Source organism: Drosophila innubila, assembly GCF_004354385.1.
Source record: "Drosophila innubila isolate TH190305 chromosome 3R unlocalized genomic scaffold, UK_Dinn_1.0 2_E_3R, whole genome shotgun sequence".
NCBI lineage: Eukaryota > Metazoa > Arthropoda > Insecta > Diptera > Drosophilidae > Drosophila > Drosophila innubila.
In genome coordinates, this window is record NW_022995380.1 from 12327453 (window position 1) to 12348059 (window position 20607).

A 20607-nucleotide genomic window follows, 5' to 3' on the forward strand; every position below is an offset into this window, starting at 1 on the left:
GAGGAGAAATGTTTAAATTGGAAGTTTTAAAAAAGTGTCAATGTAAAAAAGTGAAAAAAATATATTTGTTGAGATATTTGATAAAATTTTTAAACAATTTTTAATAAAATTAGTATAATAATAATAATTTATTTAGGTATGTAGGAAGAAAAAGAAGTTTATTTATTTATATATGAAAGAAATATATATTTGTTGAGAGATTTAATACAATTTTTAAACAACTTTTAATAAAATTAGAATAATAGTAATAATTTATGTATGTATGTAGGAAGAAAAAGAAGTTTATTTATTTATATATTACTATATTTCTTCGTATTAGCAATCCGAATATTTCGATTGAAAAAAATGAAAAGGATCACATTAATTCGAAGGAGCGAAGAAACAGCCGTTCACTGCGATCCAGCGAGAAAGAGGCACTGCAATCCAGGGCCAATAGCGTGAAAAGGGCCATTTACAATGTCGTCGAGCACTCGGAACCCGGTCGTCCCAAGCGCTATCAGCGCAAACTATCGATAACACCCTTTGAGGCGCTGAAAATTCCCGTCAACTCTGGTGATTCAACGCCGTGCACCTCGCCGTTGCCCATAATACCACCCATCAATATAATCTCACCGACAATGGAAACTTCACGTCTGACCTGCATCTCACCGCTGCCAGACACTCGTCGTGATTCCGTGGACGAGAACTTTTTCAACAGCATCAATTTGCCGGCGCCACGTCAGTTTGCTGACAGTCGCCGCAGCTCAGGTGTGCCTGAGGTCATACAGGAGATGGAGGAGGGCGCCAATGGGGAGACAATCTATCGCATAGGACGTCTCTCGCTCAGTGGTGGCGCCAACATTGATGATGCTGGCAATCGTCTTTCACCCAGCAGCGATGGCGGAGATAATACACCCACCGAGCGTAAGGTGGACTTTCTTCGAGTGCCCATTATTACGGGCGAACCGATTGTGGACCCACTATCCGACTACAGACCGATTGAGGTATTCGAACGCACCTACTACATGACACGAGAGCTGGACAAGGATAAGGATAAGGATAAGGATAAAGAAAAGGAACGTCAAAAAGATGGAGGCAGTGATGCAAGCAGCGTAATCGACTGCGAAAAAGTGGGAAACATCAATTTTACCGAAAAACTCGAGACATCGCAGCCACAAAACGCCCTAGTACACACATGTAATCTGCAGGTACCCGGCATTGTCGTAACCCCCAACTCCCAAAATGTTTATACAAGCGCTAGCCTCACAATCATTGATACCGATGCCCAAACAAACACTGTACGTGTGCCACTGGGATTCATTTCACCATTGAATTCGAATTTCTTATTAATGTGTCTTTCACTCCACACAGGAACAATCTTCATCGGAGGATATGGGCGGCGAGGCGAGCGATGTACTGTCAGCCATCAGCAATGAGGAATGTAGCGTGGCCTCCGAAATTTTCGATAAGCCCGAGTCTGGTCAAACACTTGGCGATATTCTACAGGTAACTTGTCTAAGACTAACCAATAGCAACTGATTTTTTTGAATTTGTATTTTACTTTTACTTAATTTTACTTAATTTAAACGGCGAAATTATAAAACTTTCTATACAAATTGTTCTCTTTTTGATGACCGATAATTAATAAATAAATTTATTGAGTTCAGTCCACACAATATGCGTAACTCGTAAATCTTCTTCCGTAACTTTTATTTTAAAATTTAAAAATATTATTTAAAAAAAAGAATATCGATTAATATATATTATATATGATATTATATTTTCGGAACCCGCTTAATTCCTTTATAGAACCTTGATGCCAGCAACTTTACGCACATTGATTCGCCGGAAACAAGCGATGAGACAGAGGCAATGCCTGGAGAGAGTCTCATGGATGACATCAGCTCAGTGCTGGGCCATGATATAACCAATGCTCTGCAGGACAACACCATTACGGATGACACCACCACCCTCTGTTCCGAGCACGCTGGACCCCCAAAACCGCCACGTAAAAAGTCAATGAGCGCCTTGACGCAATTAAAGGCCCATCCTATTCGGCGAAACTCTTCGCCACCAAGAATGGCCAGATTGGCGCGTATGGACAGCGATGATAATCCGCAGCAGTTTGGCTTTGAGAACATCGTTTTTGAAATCGATAATCGCTGCGATGACCAGAAGATTCGGGAACCACCGCGTTTCTGTAGCCTGGCACAGTTCGTGGAAGGTAACGATATAGCACGGCAAAGTTTCAAGGTATGTGATAGTGTTATATTGGTTATACTTAAGCAGGTAAATTGTACATACATCTATATATATAGAGAGTTATAGCTATGTTTAGTTATCGGAAGTGCTCAGACGTGACCACTTATGGTAATATCTTTGTTGCTCTCCGTTTGCTTCTTTCTTCACCTTATCTTTTCGTGTGTAATTACAAACTGAATACGTTAACTTGCTTGCCCAAATCCAAACGATTAACAAATCAATTGACCAACTAACTAACTAACTAACAAACTAACCAAACCAAACAACCAACCAAACAATATCAATCAATTATCCTGCTCCTGTCGACTCTCTGTCTTACTCGATATGTGAAGCGTCCCAAAAAGCGCATCTCACTCAAGAAACTGAAACCAAGTACAACAATCGTATCTCAACAGCAGCTAATGCTCGATGGCAATAGCAACAACAACGACAACATCAGCAACAACGATGGAAATTCGAATGAAGAGATGGTCACGCCCACAAATTCAAGCGTATCAAGGGCGTATCCATATATGACAATGACTTCACCTAGCGATGAACTGGATGAATTGTCAACACAAACGGCGATTAAAATAGAAATAAACGATGTAGAAACCACAATTCACTCGACAACAACAACAACAACAGCAACAACATCGGCAACAAAACCACTTGAATCGGCAATGGCCTCATCGACATCGCCCACGAAGAAATCGGGCCATGGACAAGATGTAAAGCGCATTACTTTTGATGAGTCGTGTAAGAAAGAATCCTTTGATGATGTAAATCCCAACTATCCACAGATAAGTGTTGTTGTAAGACCACCAACACCATTGCGCGGCGACTCCGTCAAACCCACAACGTCGTCGTCATCCATCCTGACGACGCCGTCGGGTCTGCTCGGTGTGCGATCATTGAACTCCTCGGAGATCCGACGTCATTCTAGCCATGCACCCAGCCTGTCTGTCCGTGAATTTGACAAGGATAAAGATCGACGCCACTCTGGCTTCAATCCAAATTACCTAACATTGGATCCGGAGCACGCTCGCTTCCTCAGCAGCTCACCAGCGGCTAGTCGTCGAATTAGCTGTGGCAGTCTCTTCAAGGTAAGTCCCGCTGATCAGCTCCACCGTATTATATGATATATGTTGGCACTGCATCGGCAAGTGAATAAATGTGTCAGCCGCAATGAGCAATGAGTATCCAGATTCCAATCAGATTACACACAAATGCGATTTTAGGTAATTGTTTTCATTTTCAAATAAAAATACAATTTTGGTTCGGAATTACCTTGAGCAGCTGCAAATTATCGTTTAGGCTTACACAAATATTATTTAAATTATTAAATTAAATCTCTGTGCGATTCACATGGAACAAATTGAGCATATTTATTGCTCAAAAATTATATTATTTTTATAACATTTTGAATATATTGTTGCTTTAATTTTCATTAATTAAATAGGTACTTTATTATTTTTCATTATTACTCAATTAAATATCAATCTTTATAGACATTTTTTATCAATTATTCAATAAAATCAGAACAAAAAATTTTCAGTTTCAGTTTGGTTTCAAAGATTGTATAAATTCAATTTAAAGTTAGTATTTTCTTCAACTTTTCAGTATATTTCTGAATAATACAACTTTAATTGACTGTAGTTTAACCCTTTAAAATCATTCTGATACTCAATGAACTTTTTATTTTGTATTATATTTGATTGTAATTTTACCCTTTAAAATAATTACGCAAAAAATGAAAGAAGCTTCCAAAACTAAATTTATTTGTTAAAATAAATATTCAAAATTTTTAAAATGCGAAATTTTTAGATATTACATGGCTTAAAAATACTCCTAGTTTTAATTCAATACCATGTGAATTTAACAAGTCTTACTTCATAGCGTTTATGTTATAGTTTGCCATATTTGCTATTTGTAATTAAGAAATTTGAGTTTTTAAGTTGAAAACCAATTTATAAGATCACAACAATATTAACAAATTAATACAAAAACGAAAACAAATATATATAAACATATATAAATAAAATATATGTTTTACAAAGCACAATCGATTGGTACGTATTTCAAAATTATGTCAAGTACTTTTATGACTTTCATGTATTATTTTCAGACTTATAGCCACTATTTACCACATCGCAGACACACATAATATTAATATGCTTAACACATAAAAATCAATCATCCTAATTATACTATATTAATCACATTGAATAAAATATACACATATAGTACACATAATGATACGGAACACGATATTTTTATTTAAACGCGGCGACATTACTTAATGCATTTTCTTAGAAGAAAAACCAAAAAAGTAACTATAAACGCACCTATGGAGTATTCAGTGTGCGTTTCTTTGTGGTTGCTGAACCAGATATTCGCCTGGCGACCTTGGCGCTTATTAGGCCACTAATACCGCTGGTAAGCCCGTAACCAGAGGTCGGGTCTCCTCCTTCGTTTCTACGTTCCTGCGTTCGTTCAATGTGTATCCCCAGCAATATTATATATAACAATATATATATATATATACTCTTGTACTTCCTCTGTATAAAGTACCAGTTGGCGTGTTAAAGTCTCAGCCTCCAGTTTCAGCACCCGCGTCAGTTCCGTTTTGTTTGATTTAAATTGAGTTTTTACACGTGTTGTCGTCTTTATAAGTAGTATTGCATAATACCCATAAATAAATTATTAATTATACCAACACTAAACAATTTCCGTAAACAACAGCTAAATAAACATATAGCTACTGCTTTCTACTAACTTATGGTTTTTATTTTTAAGTAGTGCGCTATTTCTCATGCTCTGAAAACTAACTGCTCTTCACTTGTAAACCCTGCGTACGTTGTTAGACAACACTGCCACACGCACACCCACATTCACACCCACAGCTACAGCCACACGCATACTTGTACACACATACGCTCACTCTCACTCACACTCAAACATCCACATGTTTCTTTGTATTGTAGTTAGTGCTGACTTTCCAGTTGCTCTTTGACACAAACTACTCGTTGATCCTAACCCCATCTAATCGATCCTTCTTTCTTACAGCCGAACGAAGCTTTGCCAAATCTACAGACGCTTAAGGGCTCCAAATCGAGTCTCTTTATGGGATCCACACTGTTTGGCTTTGAGCATTTCAACGCTGGCGATAAGGAGGAGAAGCCAGGCAAGGATAAAGAGAAGACCCCAACAGAGGAGCCTAACCGCAAGCTACCCATTATAAATCCTATAGTACGCTTGCCCAATTGGCCAAGTAAGTAGGACAATTTGATAGTTTATAGATAGCATGGTAATTTTAAGACATAAGAATCATATAAATGTAACAGCAGCTATAGCTCTTTAAAGTTTCTCATCATCCTAAGGACCTAAAAGTATGCAGTAGTTTTTCAACTGTCGAAGCTTAAAATTTAAAGATAAAAGCAAGAGCTTACGTTGCATAAATTCAAATATAACTTTATTGTCAACTGTTTTTTTTAGTAATTATTAATTATTAAATAACAAGCACATAGATTGATATTTTTGCACTATCCTAAGCTTATTTTAGTGCAAAAAAGGTTTTGTTTAATTATCGTTATAATACCTACATTTTTACAAATCTATAGTCAGTAATTAAATTATGTTCTGTAAGAATTCACAAATGTGAGTTTTTGATCAATGTGAAACTTTTAGTAAAAATTAAATCATATATATATATTTTCAACACAATACTCCATCTTTACTTTCAGATTTGACGAGTGGCTCTGGATTCATATCCAAATGTCTGCTGGCCAATGCAGATACATTGTGTGCCGCAGTTAGTCCACTTATGGATCCGGATGAAACTCTACTGGCCGGTTACCATGAGAAGTGTGTCATGAACAATTATTTCGGCATTGGCATAGATGCTAAAATCTCACTGGACTTTCACAATAAACGCGAGGAGCATCCGGAGAAATGCCGTTCGAGGGCCCGCAACTATATGTGGTATGGTGTGCTCGGCTCTAAGCAACTGCTGCAGAAGACCTGCAAGAATTTGGAGCAACGAGTGCAACTGGAGTGCGATGGACAGCGTATACCATTGCCAGAGCTACAGGGCATTGTCATTCTAAATATACCGAGCTTTATGGGAGGCACCAACTTCTGGGGCAGCAGTACCAAGAAGGATGATATCTTTTTGTCACCCAGTTTTGATGATCGTGTGCTGGAAGTGGTCGCTGTATTTGGTTCGGTGCAAATGGCAGCATCGCGTTTAATAAATCTCCAACATCATCGCATTGCGCAGTGTCAGAGTGTGCAGATAAATATTTTGGGCGATGAAGAGATACCCATTCAGGTGGATGGCGAGGCTTGGCTGCAACCACCGGGCATGATTCGAATTTTGCACAAGAATCGCGTACAGATGCTGTGCCGCAATCGCAGTCTGGAAGTCTCCCTTAAGAGCTGGCAGGAGAAACAGCGACAGCATAGCATTTCCATTCAGCGTGATGCCTCATCGACGGCATCCGAACATGCCATATCCACGGATGAGGTTATTTCGGAGCGAGAGTGCTATGTACTTTTGAATTTCATAGAGGCAGTTAGTTCGCTTGTTAAATGGGTGAAATTCTTGATCATATCACATCCGGCACTGCAGCATGATCTCTATGAGGTAGCCTGTCGGGCCAGTGAGGCTCTCGAGTCAATACATCCGCAGGGTAAACTCCTTGAGGGTCCTTCTTTGCGCACCAAATTGGTGGAGGTAATTGATTCATCACGCCAATTGTACGATGATGCTTGTACTTTGTTGCGTGATCGTGGACATAGCCTAATATTGCGCGAAGATCTGGAGACTAAATTGAGCGCAGCATTGGCCAATATGGAAATGGAGCTGAAAAAGTGCTCGGTACAGAAGTGCATCGATGGCAAACTCCGTGCCTACTTCAATGTGCTGGCACCTAACGAAGAGGTAGACTCAAACTCATTTCAACCTTATTAATGTATTCTAAATAAGTTCATTATGTTTCATAGTCTGACGGTCGCCGCAAGTCGCGTGCATTCTGGGGACGTCTACGATCCGGGTCAACAGCTGGTCAGCAACAATTTAAGCCTCCGCTCACCAATACACGCGAAGCGGCCAATAACTGGAGCGTCAATGAGGTGGTCACTTGGCTGGAGACCATGCAGCTATCGGAATATGTCGATAGCTTCCTTAAGAACGATATACGTGGCAAGGAGCTACTTACATTGGGTCGACGTGACCTTAAGGACTTGGGTGTGGTTAAAGTGGGTCATGTGAAACGCATATTGCAAGCTATCAAAGATTTATGCGAAAATTAAGTAAACAGCATGGTTCCTGTTGTGTCGCTTTTCAAGACAGAAAGGTAAGATGGAGGGAGGCACAACAAAATTAACAATCAGCAAGTACAAAATTCAGTCTTCGAAGTGTACTCAAAGAGTTGGGTTTATGTTTGGGCGAGGTTATGGGTATGTGGCTGTTAAGTAAGATAAGCGAGCTGTAAGAATGTTAATTTATATGGGATAAATGCATATAACAATCACTATTTATAGATTAGCTTAGCTAAAAATATAAATATATTCCAAATCTCTGGAATTTGAAAAGAAAGAATGAAATTATGACGCTTAGCCGTAGGGGAGACTAAAAAAAAAGAAAATCTATATATAAGTTCAATTCAAAACAAAAAAAAAAACGAAGATACACTTATACAAATTTAGCAATAACTGATGTATTTTTGCAGCAATAAGAACATAATTTATTAAAAGGTGTATTTAATGGTTTGATGGGACTTATCATTTTCAATTTTAGCCATGTAAGAACACAAAAAATGCAACTGAATTTCAATTTTGGATATATGTATTTATTTATACATACATATGTCAAATGCAAAAATAATTTAATTGTCAGTTAAACGAATTTAAAAGTAGCGACACATGCAAAATATTAAATTAACCGTAATAAAAAATAATCATATTTAACATTAATTTTACGCTTAAGCAAACCCCGATTTCAACACGTACCTAAGTTCTTTTTGGCTGTCCGTGTCCCTCACCCGAAATAAATCAATTCATATTCCATAACACTCAAAGATTATTCTAAATTTATAAGCAATTTCAATTTTACAATTGTAAAACCTATAAGGCAAGGATCTGTATAACTAAAACTATTATTACTTATAGATATTCGAGAACTAAATTTAAATGTTTACCCCTACAATGTTAAATTTTTGAAGTATATATACATAAAAATATATATATATATACGGACCTATATATTAACTTCTAATGGAAACAAAGAAAAGTCTGTTAAACGTGTCAGTTTTTGAGGTAACCAAAAAGCAACTCTTAACTCGTTTATTTAAATTAATGTAGTTTTTAAGTCCATCGTCGTTTTTTCGATATAAGTTTAAATTTTAAGCAAAGCGACGTCTTGGTGCGGGACGCCAGTGCCCTATTAAATTGATACTACAAAAAATCTTAGCTAGCATGGAGCACAGTGTGTTGTGTTTCAAACCTTTTGGTATACCTTTTAATTATTTACTTAAGCAGAACAATTTTTGTCTTAGCTTGTAATGATTAAGAAATTGTGCTAAATTTTTATAGTTACCTATTTTTAATTATCAAATGTATATGAATACCGGTACATACCTACATTCATATGTACATATGTAGCTGCATATAAATGTGTGTTTTTTTTTCGTAAATTCTATAGCTATACAAACGTATTTACATACGTCGCACATTGCTTTCAAATTATTGCTCAAGCTGTCTCCAATTGAGTGAGTGTTTGGCAATGTATGGCAAAATATCGAATAACAAATCTCTTGAGCGACGTCTATATATTATATTTTTTGATATATAAGTATAAATGAGCCCAGACCAACTCGATTGATTTGTTGTTTTAATACACCCAATAGTTTGATTCTCTGTGTAGCACCCCGATAATCTACAAACCACATACTCAAGTTTGACACATATATTTGTGAAAGTGTTTACGCTTACAATTACAAATTTACTACAAATGTATAATAAAATAATAAGACAGAAGTCAAAAAAAACATAGTTATAATTGTTTAAACTGCATTAATAATAACAATTTAATTAAAATATAATTAACTTAAAAATATTTAAACATTTTTTTGATAATCGTATTTTCGAGAAACCTTTGGTCGAATTAAAAATAAAACTTATATAAATTATCGTTTCATATTCAGTTTAACAAATATAAAAGTAGCATCGAAATTTTTCACTATTTTATATATGTTATCATTTTTATGACATTCCAACAAACAAAATTTACCTTATGCATTTTAGTTTCGTTCTAACAATACTGTGATAACAGCTTTCTAAAATACTCCCCTAAATCTATTTTTAAAGTTAATCAAGTAATTTAAATATTCAATCAAAATTTTATAATTTTAATTTTATTTGAAAAAAAAAAAAACAAAATAATGTGAACTAAATACATGCTTAACTTGCAGTAAGTCTCTTCATGACAACAAAAATTAAAATAAATAATTTTATTTGCAATAGGAAATTCACAGAATATCTCCCAGAAATTTGAACGAACTTTACCCTAATGTAATTGCAAACTTCTCATCAAGAGTTCAATTAAAAAAATTAATGATAATAATAGTAACTGGCACAATCGAAAATATTTATCCAGACATAATACGATATTTATAATAGACAAGATTCTTTCGATGAAATTTATAATAATAGTGAATAAAATAAAACCAAAAACACAAACACAAAACAAAACTCTAATGTCTAGAATTTTAATTCATGAAACTTCAACGCCGTAAGTAAATATGTTATTTGATTTATTTGTATACGAAATTAAAATCAAGGATAGATTGTTTAAAACGTTTATATGCATTTTCATTTATTTGATTCATACAATTGTTTTTATTTTATTTTCTTTAACCATCAGTTGTTTTTGTTTTACTTTTATAAGATTCTGTTACACATTCTGTAGGTATTCATTTTTTAGGTTGGTACATAGGGATTAAATGTCCTTTTATAATGTTTTTCTTTTGCATTTCCAAGGCTATTTGGTGTGCCTTAGGTTTTTTTTTTTTTGTTTATGACAATTGGGCAAAATTATCGATTAGATTTAAAGTTGTTTTCATTAGATATTTATTGTGTTTTTTTTTCTGGTGTTGTATATTTTAAAATGCGGGCTCTTTTTGAGGCGTGAAAGTTAATTTTTAAAATGTACCATTCGATATTTAAACAAAATATGCAAATATATCAATTTTTTATCGGTCAAGAATTTGCCCATCTATAGTTGAACCCCGTATAGATCGTACTGTATGTGGTATAATTTTTTAATTTATTTGTATACATTTCATTTTTGTAAACAAGCTAGAATATATATCAAGGTTCTTCTTAAGTAGATTTATATTAAAGTTGCCTAAAATTTTTTAAGTATGATAGTTAAAAACTAAATGAGTTTAAATGTTTGCCATTCTTTTATATCAAACTGTAACTGGAAATTGATATTTGTGTGCATGTGTTTGTATTGATGTCTGCGTGTGTGTGCCTTTTCTGTTGGGTTTTAGTATATTTCACCAAGCTAAATTGAGATATTCTTGCTGTATAATCGTCTCTACCTAATGAATTTGATAGTTTGGTTTCTTGAATACACATAAGTAAAAATATGAAATCTCATAGATTGCGCATAATAAACAAACATTTGTAATTTAATGTTAAGGGGCATTGGGTTAACAAGGGTTTTTTAACTGGGTATCAACTCAACATATCCAACTAACAGACAAGCCCATCTATGGAAAATATATAAAAATACATATTTTAACTGTCTAATAAATACCACTTAAGCTTTCTTTGTCTTTGTTTTCTTCTGTTTTTTTTTTTTTTTTTTTTTGTATATATTTTTGTATTTTTATGTTTTTAGTTTGTATATAAATATTTATATGCAAGAAGCAACAATTAAGCTCAATACTGAAGTTAATCACGAACTTATTGGTAGTGAAATTTTAACTTCAGTTATTATTTAAACTCTACATATTAGGAATTAAGTTTTATGAATTAAAAATAATGATAATAATTTAAGGTTTGAACTTAAAATTCGCTTGTAAATTGATTGATTGCAAATTATTATAATTTTATATGCTCGTAATTCAAATATGATTTGTTTGTACTCAGAAATATTATATTAACAAGCTGTTCACGTAAGTTAAGCAAATAACTTGTCATAAGGTTCAACTGCTTTCTGGTGCATTTTTAGATCTTTAATCTCAGTTGCAAGCAGCTCAATTCAATTTTCCTAAACTTTATTGAGAGTTCTTTGTTACAGGTCTTTTACATAATACATCTATTGTAAATGTATGTCGCAGACTAGTTTCACAGTTATTCAAAGCTGATGCTCGCAAATCATACATCTTTGAGTGATAACATATTTTCTCATCATTTCGCATATTTGTGTAATACAGTGCTGTATGTATGTTTCTGTTTGTGTGTGTGTCAGTATGTCTTTGAGTACTTGTGTGTCTTTTATAACCATCATTGCCAAAATGTTCTTAAAATATCGTTAATATAGTATTTTTAGTAATTGTAGTTCATGTGCAAAATCTATTTTCAAATTGTATTTTTAGCCGGATCAGCGTATTAGGTTTAAATCACCTTATGCATTACCCAATATACTTAGCGTATTGCCATTGGATTTCCTGTGTTTACTCTTTATTTTTCTTTTCATGAAAATTACAAAAATTTGAGGTTTTTTCCTAAAACACTTTTATGTTATTCTCTTTTTTTTGGACGGGTCTCTGCGGTGATGTTGTCCTTTCGTTTGTTATATTCTTTTCATTTTATTTTGTATGTCGCATTGATTTTTAATGATTGGGAAATATTGAAAAGTTTGTGGTTATTGGAGCATCTTATGTAATTTTCGTAAAAGTTCTTGTTATTTCTTGGGACTAGGCAGTGAAAGTAAGTGTTTTACATAGTTTTTCCCATACCCTTGCAGAAGGTATTATAATTTTGTCAAGAAAGCTTAAACGCATACTTTTGAAACTCTCAGAAAGGGTATTTAATTTTCGGCCAACCGAAAATAGTAATGGTTTCTTGGTTATAGGTTACTTTAGATGCACGTGTAGTTCTAGAAATAAAACTTTGAAGTGTTTGGCATTAATAATTCGACTCGTTTAATAACAACTAATATGGAGTTAGTATGTTGAGCCAAGGTAATTTGGAAAATAAAATAATTTGTAATCTTTCAAATAGATTTGTTGGGCTTTTCAGGCCCTAAGACTGGCCCTTCTTTAGTTTTAAGCATAGGCAAAGAGGAGCATAGTTAGGGGGTTTGTGGTGTACGAGGGTATAGAGTATGTGGATGTACCATAATGCTTTAGACGGCATTACGTGTCACCATTTACGAGTATTGCTCATTGGTTAATTGAATTTATAATTGTATGTTAGTTTTGTTTTTTTTTTTTTTAATATTTTTTTTTGTTTTTCAAATACATTTTGCACTTGAAACATGATTAAGAAGTTTAGACACTCTCTTCTTTGGTGGCATTGCTGGTGCCGCCCCAAAAGCGATCGAATCGGTCACGAGCCTTCTCCAGCACATCGGCGGCTGTCGATCGAGCCGTGGATGCAGTCGCTGTCGATGATGATGATGACATGGCCAGCTCCGGCTTGTTGGCATCGCAGCGCACAGCGCCGCCTGGTTGTTGTGTTGGCGTCAATGTTTTACCATAGGCAGCGGCACTTGTGGTTGGGCTGCTGGACTTCCAGGCTGTGTGTTGTACATTGGATGGCAGTGAAGGGGGGAAATAGTTTTGGAAATAGTGTTTTGTTATGTTACGCAAGGATCTACGTTTTGATACGCTATGTGGAATTTGCTGATTTGCATTTTAGCTTTATGCATTTGGCATTTATTTTTTCTCTATGTTTTTTTGGCTTTTATCTGCGAAATTTTTTTTAGCTTAATACTGAGAGAGGGGAAAGTTTTGCATTATATTTACGCTTATTGAGATTGGCATTGGCTGGTGTTGCGATTTTTGAAGTTTGCTTAACGATGATTTGATTTTGGTTGGATTTGGATGATGGTTGTGAGTAGCGATACATACATATACATATACAGATACATATATTTAAATACGAGTTAATATATAAATATTTGTAAAAGCGATTTTTTTTATAATTATTATAATGTGTGTGTTGGTTTGTGTTATTTTTTTTTCTTTTATTAAGTCGATTTTTACTGGTTGAATATTTCTTTTGTTTTTGCTTTGTTTTTATGGAAGTTGCGTTTATTGAAGCGTGCTTAAAGGCTTACCGTCCATTTTAGCCTGTTCGGTTAGTTGTGGCGGTGCCGATTGTGGTGGCGGTGGTGGTTTTTCCACCGGTGTCGACGCTTTTATCTCGCTTTGAGGTCGGCTGTAGTTTTCGCCTAAAAAGATATGTTCATTTTATTTGAAATAGAACAAATCTTGCCACCGTTTCACACTTTACCCTCTTTGACATTCTGTGTGACCGTAAATGTCTTGCCAGTGTCCAAGGGCACCGTCCAGTTGACTGGATCGGGAGAGCGCATGATAATCTGCTCAGGCGACTTAACCCTTGTGGGCTCCGGTGGCGATTTCACCAATGGCTCATCGGGCACCTCGGGCACTGGTTGTGGACTGCAGCTGGAAATTGAAATTGCAGTCTCACGGCCATCTTCCGACTCGTCTGTTGGCGTTGAAAATAGTTACAAAAATATTAGAAATTTTTATTTGATTCATAAGTCTGGCAAATAGTCTTTATTAAAGGTACATATTTTATGTTTGGTTTTCATTATATGCTGCTGCAGGTGTTCAGTTTATATTTTTATATTAATTTTATTTTTATATTGTTATATATTTGTTAAAGCAAACTTTGTGATCGAGTTTTTACTGGTTAGTATTTGTAACTTAAAATATAAATAGATATATTATTTTGTTTTCGGTTTTCTTAAAAATAAAAGAAACTTAGTTTTAACTTAAACTTAAAAACAACTTAGTCAAATAAAGCTTGTATTAAGCAAAAGCTTTAAAGCAACCAAATTTGTTAGTAAGAATTGAATTAAAATTATAAATATTTGCTTTCGATTCTTTTTTTGTTTTATCATTTATAAAGCGCACAACAGGTAAAAAGACATGCCACATTCAACACATGAAACATAGAAAAGCAGCAGTAATTACATAGAAATACCTATTAAATACATATATCTAAATAGAGCATACATCAAAAACGCTGATCAAAATATTGTATTGAGGTGAAGAAAATGAGTTTTGTTATGTTTTAGCTTGATTTGGTAGAGTCTTTTAAATGTGTAGAACAGGCAACGGCGACAGCTTGCAAAGATATTGAAATATAAAATATTCCTTCAAGAGACCCCTTTTAATATTCTATAATAATACAACAAAAATAAATTTAATTATTACGGAAATCTTTTAAGTATTTAAACTTATATGAAATTAAAATTAAACACCAAAAAAAACTATTCTTTTCATCACATTTATTAATTACCTAATTGTATCTTTAGAGAGTGTTTGTTTGTAAGCAAAACTTAACTTAGCAACACTTAAAAGAGCCGCTAATTTATTTTATTCTATACACAAATAACTAGGACAGTGTCAGAACAGAAGTAGGAAAAACAGCTACAAATAATATGAGGCAGATAACCATATATTTGGGATTCTTTTGTCACACGGCTGAAATACAACATGTACAAACATTTATTACAACAACAACTAACATTAAGTAACACGCACGCTTTATGGTTAACAACTTTGTAACAAATACACTAATTTTGTGTTGTTTTTTTTGTTTAATTTGGAGGATTTCTTAAGGATTTTTGGATGGACAACCCTGTGGAATAACGAGACACAAAACAATTTAAACATAGTTCTAGGACTACACATGGGTGAAATTAACGCCGATCTTAAATATCAAATACTTTTTATTATCAACTAACTAACACATGATTCCACACGGTTGTAAAAAGATTTAAATTAACAGGTAGGTGCCGTTTAAATTATGCGCCCAATTTTAATTTCAATATGCCGAATTAGAAAATAATAATATGAATTTAATCACTCATCACTAGTTGTGTACAAACATTTTTGACAAGGTGTTAAATGCTCAATTGTTAGTAAATTCTTATAAATTTTTTTGGTTTTTGTTTTTGTTAACAAAAGTTGCAACACAAACAATTCGCGCATCAGATGTCATTTTACAGCATTTCCATTTTTGATTAGTATATATAATTTTTTTTTATACTGTTTTTTTTTTTTTTTTTGGTTTTGTTTATTTGTGTGTCAAATTGTTTTATTGAAGAGAATTTAGTTTTTTTGTTCAAGTTTTCGGACAAACTCTACTCACTTTCAGCCAATTTTCTATCCTGACCTGGTACCGTAAGGCGTTTGATGTTGATGGTGACAGGTCGGGTCGGGGCCGTGGATGATGTTGTTGATGGAACTGATGTCGATGCTGATGTTGTAGCCGTGTCTGATTTTGATGTTGTTGTTGTTGTTGTAGTTGTAGCTGTTGTTGCCGCTGTAGCTGGTTTTGCTGGGCTAACAGCTTGTATTTGTTGTAGGGACTGCTGCTGCTGCTGCACATGCTCCTGATTTTGATGTTGTAGCTGTTGTTGTTTTTGTTTGTTTTGTTGATGCTTCGCACTATTTGCACTACTACCACTACCGCTACCAGCACCAACATGACTACCAATACCAATGCAACTAATATTCGATCTATCTTTATCTTTCTTACGCATATGCTGTTGCTTCGATTGCTGCTGCTGCTGCTGTTGCTGTTTTTGTTGTTGCTGCTGCTGTTGTTGCGGTTGCGCTGATGATGATGATGATTTATTAATTTTGTTGCTGTTATTGTTGATGTTTTTGTTGTTGTAGCTTTTGCATTGTGATACTTGTGATTGATTAGCATGATTAGCATTGGATTTGGCTGCTGCACGGGCGACTGTTGCTGTTGCGGTTGCTGTTGCTGCTGCTGTTGGCGCTGCGGCTACTTTACCGTTAGGCGGTGGTAGGGAACTACTTTTAATGCGGGATTGGAATGTTGTGGATAGGGTGGCTATAAAAACGTAAGCAGTTTTTTGGTATTTTGTTTTTGGTTTTCGGTTTTTTCGTTGGGTTTCATTTTTGTTGTCATTATTGGTTTTATACCAAAAACAAAAGTCACATGAAAAAACAATTTAAATATGAATTTTTTTTAAATGTATATTATGTTTTTTTTTTAATAAGGCGAATTAAGGTTGCAACAGAAACAAAAGCAACGCAAAGATAATAAAATACAAAAAATATTACAATAAAAATCAAGAGAAATTAATTTATAAATTTAAAGACGCACTTCGAGCTCTGCGTCACTTAAATACGTGTATCTGTTTGTTTATCATGTTGAGGTACCAAAATTGGGTTAGTCTACTTCGTTATTAAAAAATGCAGGCAATCATTGTGTAATCTTAAGTTAACTTAATTAAATGCCCTTATGTGATTAAATAAAATTCCTTAATTGTTCCTTGCTTATTTAACTAAATTCTGTTTATTATTCAATCAGATAGAAGAGTTGACTTTAAATGAAATATCAATTTCATATACTACAAAAATAATCGTTTATATAAGAATAAGGACATATACTCGTATGTAGTATAATATTGGCTATAAATGTTATTATGTGAGCTTTATTTCCCTCATACAGTATATTATCATGACTGTTCTGAGATTCAATATTGAAACCGCTGTAAATTACAATCAAACTATAGTAAAATTTAATTTTATTGCATAATACATAATATGTACTACATACTATTGTGTTTTAGTTTAGTTTAGTTTTAGAAAATTGATTCTATTGGAATTGAAAACCAATCAAAAGTTTTTTTGTTTTGATTGATTTTTTGTTGGTTTGTTGGTTTAGTTTACTTCTGAAACCCTCCTGAATTGATTAAAATATGTTTAGTAGAGTACATCGATTAGTATGGCCCAACAAAAATGCACAAATGGTACCCCATATTCGTAATCTAACGTCAATTCAAAGATATTTTCAACAAAAAAACAATAGTTTTAAAATCCATTCCTAGCCCACGTTTTTTGAGTTGAAAAACGTTTTTTTTTTTTTATATTTTTATCATGAATTATTACCATATCTTTAGTATTTTTAGTCCGATCCTGACAAGATTGTTATCAAAACTCGTGTTAGTACTTTCAAATACAAAGAAAAATTGTCCTTAAAACGCAATTTTCGTCCTTGCAAGAACTAAAAACGCAAAATTTTTCAACTCAAAAATCGGGGACTAGGAATTGATTTTAAAACTATAGTTTCTTGGTAAAAATACTTTAGAATTGACCGTAGATTACGAATACGGGGTACCATTTTTTTTTCGAATAGATCGATGCACCCTAATGTTCAGTGTTGTAACGAGTTCCACTTACGAAAATATTTCACAATAATATTTATAGCATACTTTTTGGTAAAAATTATAGTTAATCCTCTTAAAAAGGATTTTCAAGGTGATCTATTATATTAAAAAAGTAATTTTTAAATTTATCTCTCTAAGCAAACAAATTTTAACTTTGATTTGCCAAAGATTTCTGTAAGTTGTTAGTATACATAAAACATAGAAAACATATTATACAAATACGTTGAATTCACAACAAGAACACATTGTTATGGCCACACATCTTTGGCAAATAAATTGGAAAATCATCGGTATATCGTTGAAAATAAAATGGGTTAGAGACACAATACACACACGCACACACAACTTAATGGTTTTGTTAGATTGTTTAAACACTGACACTTGTAAATACTTACAATTCTGTATTAATATTTAGCATTAGTATTGTTAATATTGTTAACTATGAATATTAGTTTATTGTATTTAGTTTAACTAATGTTTGTTCACTCAACATGCTATACTATTATAGAATGTTTAATCGAAAGACCAATCAAACGTTTCATTACAGAACAGTAAACCAAATTCGGAATGAAACGAATAATGAAATCAAATTAAAAAAATGAATCGCATGACCAGAGACTAAACTAACAGAGATTTTTCTTTAATTTTGTTTTTTATTTTTTTTTTTTTAGCTAGTTAATTAGTTTTTTTAGACACTTAACTAGATTTAAATTTTGAAGTATATTTTGAACGGAACGTACAAATCTGTAGGTGTGATAGATACTAAAAAAAGTTGATACTTAAAATATTGCAAATAAAACAAAGAACCAAACTAGGCACTCAAAATAAATGCCAACCAAATTTAAAATGAATTAAGTAATAACATTTATGCAAACTATAAATAAATTTTAATTACTGTATACAAATTAAAGAAGGCAATGAACGAAATAACGTACGAAAAATTCGTGCGTTTGTATTGTACATAAGAAGTATCTTTTTTTTCTATGGTATTGTTTTTGATTTTTTTTTTACATTTTTTGTAGTGGGTCTGCGCAACTATAGCTACTTACATGGGCGTGGCTTACGTTCAGTTCCAGCCGATGTCGCAGAGGGCGCCGTCGGTGCCTTTTTACGGCTTGTGGGCGCTTGACTCGCCGAGCGTATCTGACGCTTGGGTGACTCATTCTCAGCGACGCCAGGACCAACAGATTGTGAGCGTGCTGAACACACGCAAGTGGAGGATGAAGAGATGTGGTTTGATTCGGTTTTGGTATCGGTATTGTTTTTGGTTTATTGGTTTATTTTTTGTTTTTTTTTTTGATTCGATTTTAGTTGTTGTTGCGATTTTAAATGATGATAAAAGTACGAGTGGAATGTTTTAATTGAAATTCACATTGGTAATCTTTTCGTATGTATGAATGGGTGAAATATGTCTACAGGTGTTCATAACTATACAATGCATACTACAAAATATACTTTTTACTGGATATTTAACTAATCCTACCTATACTGCATTATATTAGAGCGCAAAGATGTTATGTACAAGTGCATGTGAAAATGGATTATAAAAATCTTCTCTTCCTGAATTTCTGAACATTAAAGTCTACTATATACTGCCTGCACAGTTATGTATACTGATTAAATATAAATATATTGTATCCCTATAAGAAACACATCTATTTATTTATAAAACATTTAGAAATGCATCTGTACATTTCAAGTCGACACTCGCGTTTCTTACACTGAATAAAATATATATTCTGTGAAGAATATTATTGTTCGAAAGCAATCATTTGTAATAGTAAATTATCTTATTAATTATATACTCACTAAAGCATAGACTTCTTAAATGTTAGATATGTATGTACAGACAATCCATACAAAAACTTCTGCTTGAATAATTATACAAATTACAAACTCTTTTAAAAACGAAAAGAACAAAATTAAATATATGCAAGCTACATTTAAAGTTGTTTGCACAAAAAATTTATATTCGAAATAATTGCGTGGTGCACTTGAGAGAATATTTAAAATTCATAAAAAAAAAAAAACAAATGAAGGCGTTTCCAACGGGAAACCCATTTGAGTGTGTTGAAAATTAAATATTCAAAGCGTTTTTTAAGCAAACCATTTTGTAAACAAATTAATGAAAAACGAAAAATAAGAAGTACGGGGCGTATACTTATTTCTTGTGGGCGTGTACATTTGTGACCTGCATCGTTAAAAGTACTAGAAAGTGCTTTTTGTGTATCTATGTTTAATTGTTGCTTAGAAATAAATTTCTATTATTAAGTGTAAGGTAAGGTGTTGTAGATATTGTTGCTACAATCATAATTATAGATACTTAAGCAAAAACTGGCAACTACTCACTTTTAAGAACCTTCTTGGGGCTACCCTTCTGGGGGCTGCCCTTTTGAGGCGATCCATGGCGTGATAGGGCTGTCTTTTTGGGACTGCCACGTTGAGATTCGGATTCACGTTTAGTTATTGCAGGCATCAGTTTCTCCCGCGTTGGCGATGGCAGCAGGGCGCCCTCCTCAACATCTGCTGAATGAATTGATATAGGATAAGTATTACTTAAGTCTTAAGATATTGAAGCTTACCCGCACCCGTGGTGCGCTCCAAATGATGGCGTATGTTATTAAAACGTGCTGGCAGTGCTGAAATCTCATCCTTATTATCAATCAAATAGGCTTGGCCAGGAACTCGTGGCTTTTGTGTCTGTGACGTCTTCTCAAATGGCGTCGACTTTTTGTTATTCTCTTGCTCCTTCTCCTCCTTGGTGATGGGTCTGTGTTGTTTTCAAAATAATTTTATATTTGTATTATTATAGTTGATTTCAAGACCTCACCTGTGCACTGTAGATGCCAATGACAGTGCCGAGAGCGAGCTGCGCTTTGAAACCTGATCCCATAAGTCCCTTTGTTTCTTATACAATTCCGGATCGATTTCTACGCCCCAGCCGCGAGACTAGAAAGTAACCAACT

At 33.9% G+C, this 20607-nt stretch overlaps 2 protein-coding genes across 6 annotated transcripts in view; one reads left to right on the forward strand and one right to left on the reverse strand.

Moving 5' to 3' along the window:
- Positions 1 to 7895, forward strand: part of LOC117791962 (diacylglycerol kinase eta) — a 41064-nt gene extending 33169 nt beyond the window's left edge. Inside the window, exons 6-13 of one of the 5 annotated variants that reach the window (XM_034631905.1) lie at positions 320 to 1277; positions 1351 to 1485; positions 1789 to 2232; positions 2637 to 3326; positions 4537 to 4659; positions 5290 to 5494; positions 5967 to 7165; positions 7228 to 7895. In XM_034631905.1, coding sequence (XP_034487796.1) covers positions 320 to 1277; positions 1351 to 1485; positions 1789 to 2232; positions 2637 to 3326; positions 4537 to 4659; positions 5290 to 5494; positions 5967 to 7165; positions 7228 to 7536 — 4063 coding nt within the window. In that variant the 3' untranslated portion in view covers positions 7537 to 7895. Of the gene's footprint in view, positions 1 to 319; positions 1278 to 1350; positions 1486 to 1788; positions 2233 to 2573; positions 3327 to 4536; positions 4660 to 5289; positions 5495 to 5966; positions 7166 to 7227 lie in introns of all 5 variants that reach the window. The other 4 variants (XM_034631908.1, XM_034631904.1, XM_034631906.1 and 1 more) reach the window with 4 other exon arrangements.
- A 3935-nt stretch (positions 7896 to 11830) lies between these two features.
- The window catches only part of LOC117790532 (histone H3.v1), a 31287-nt gene continuing 22510 nt past the window's right edge, over positions 11831 to 20607 (reverse strand). The window contains 10 exon segments of the mRNA XM_034630009.1: positions 11831 to 12976; positions 13520 to 13633; positions 13696 to 13914; positions 15589 to 15726; positions 15729 to 15750; positions 15788 to 16299; positions 18691 to 18840; positions 19991 to 20164; positions 20224 to 20411; positions 20472 to 20590. Of these exon segments, the coding sequence (XP_034485900.1) occupies positions 12729 to 12976; positions 13520 to 13633; positions 13696 to 13914; positions 15589 to 15726; positions 15729 to 15750; positions 15788 to 16299; positions 18691 to 18840; positions 19991 to 20164; positions 20224 to 20411; positions 20472 to 20590 (1884 nt within the window). The 3' untranslated portion in view covers positions 11831 to 12728.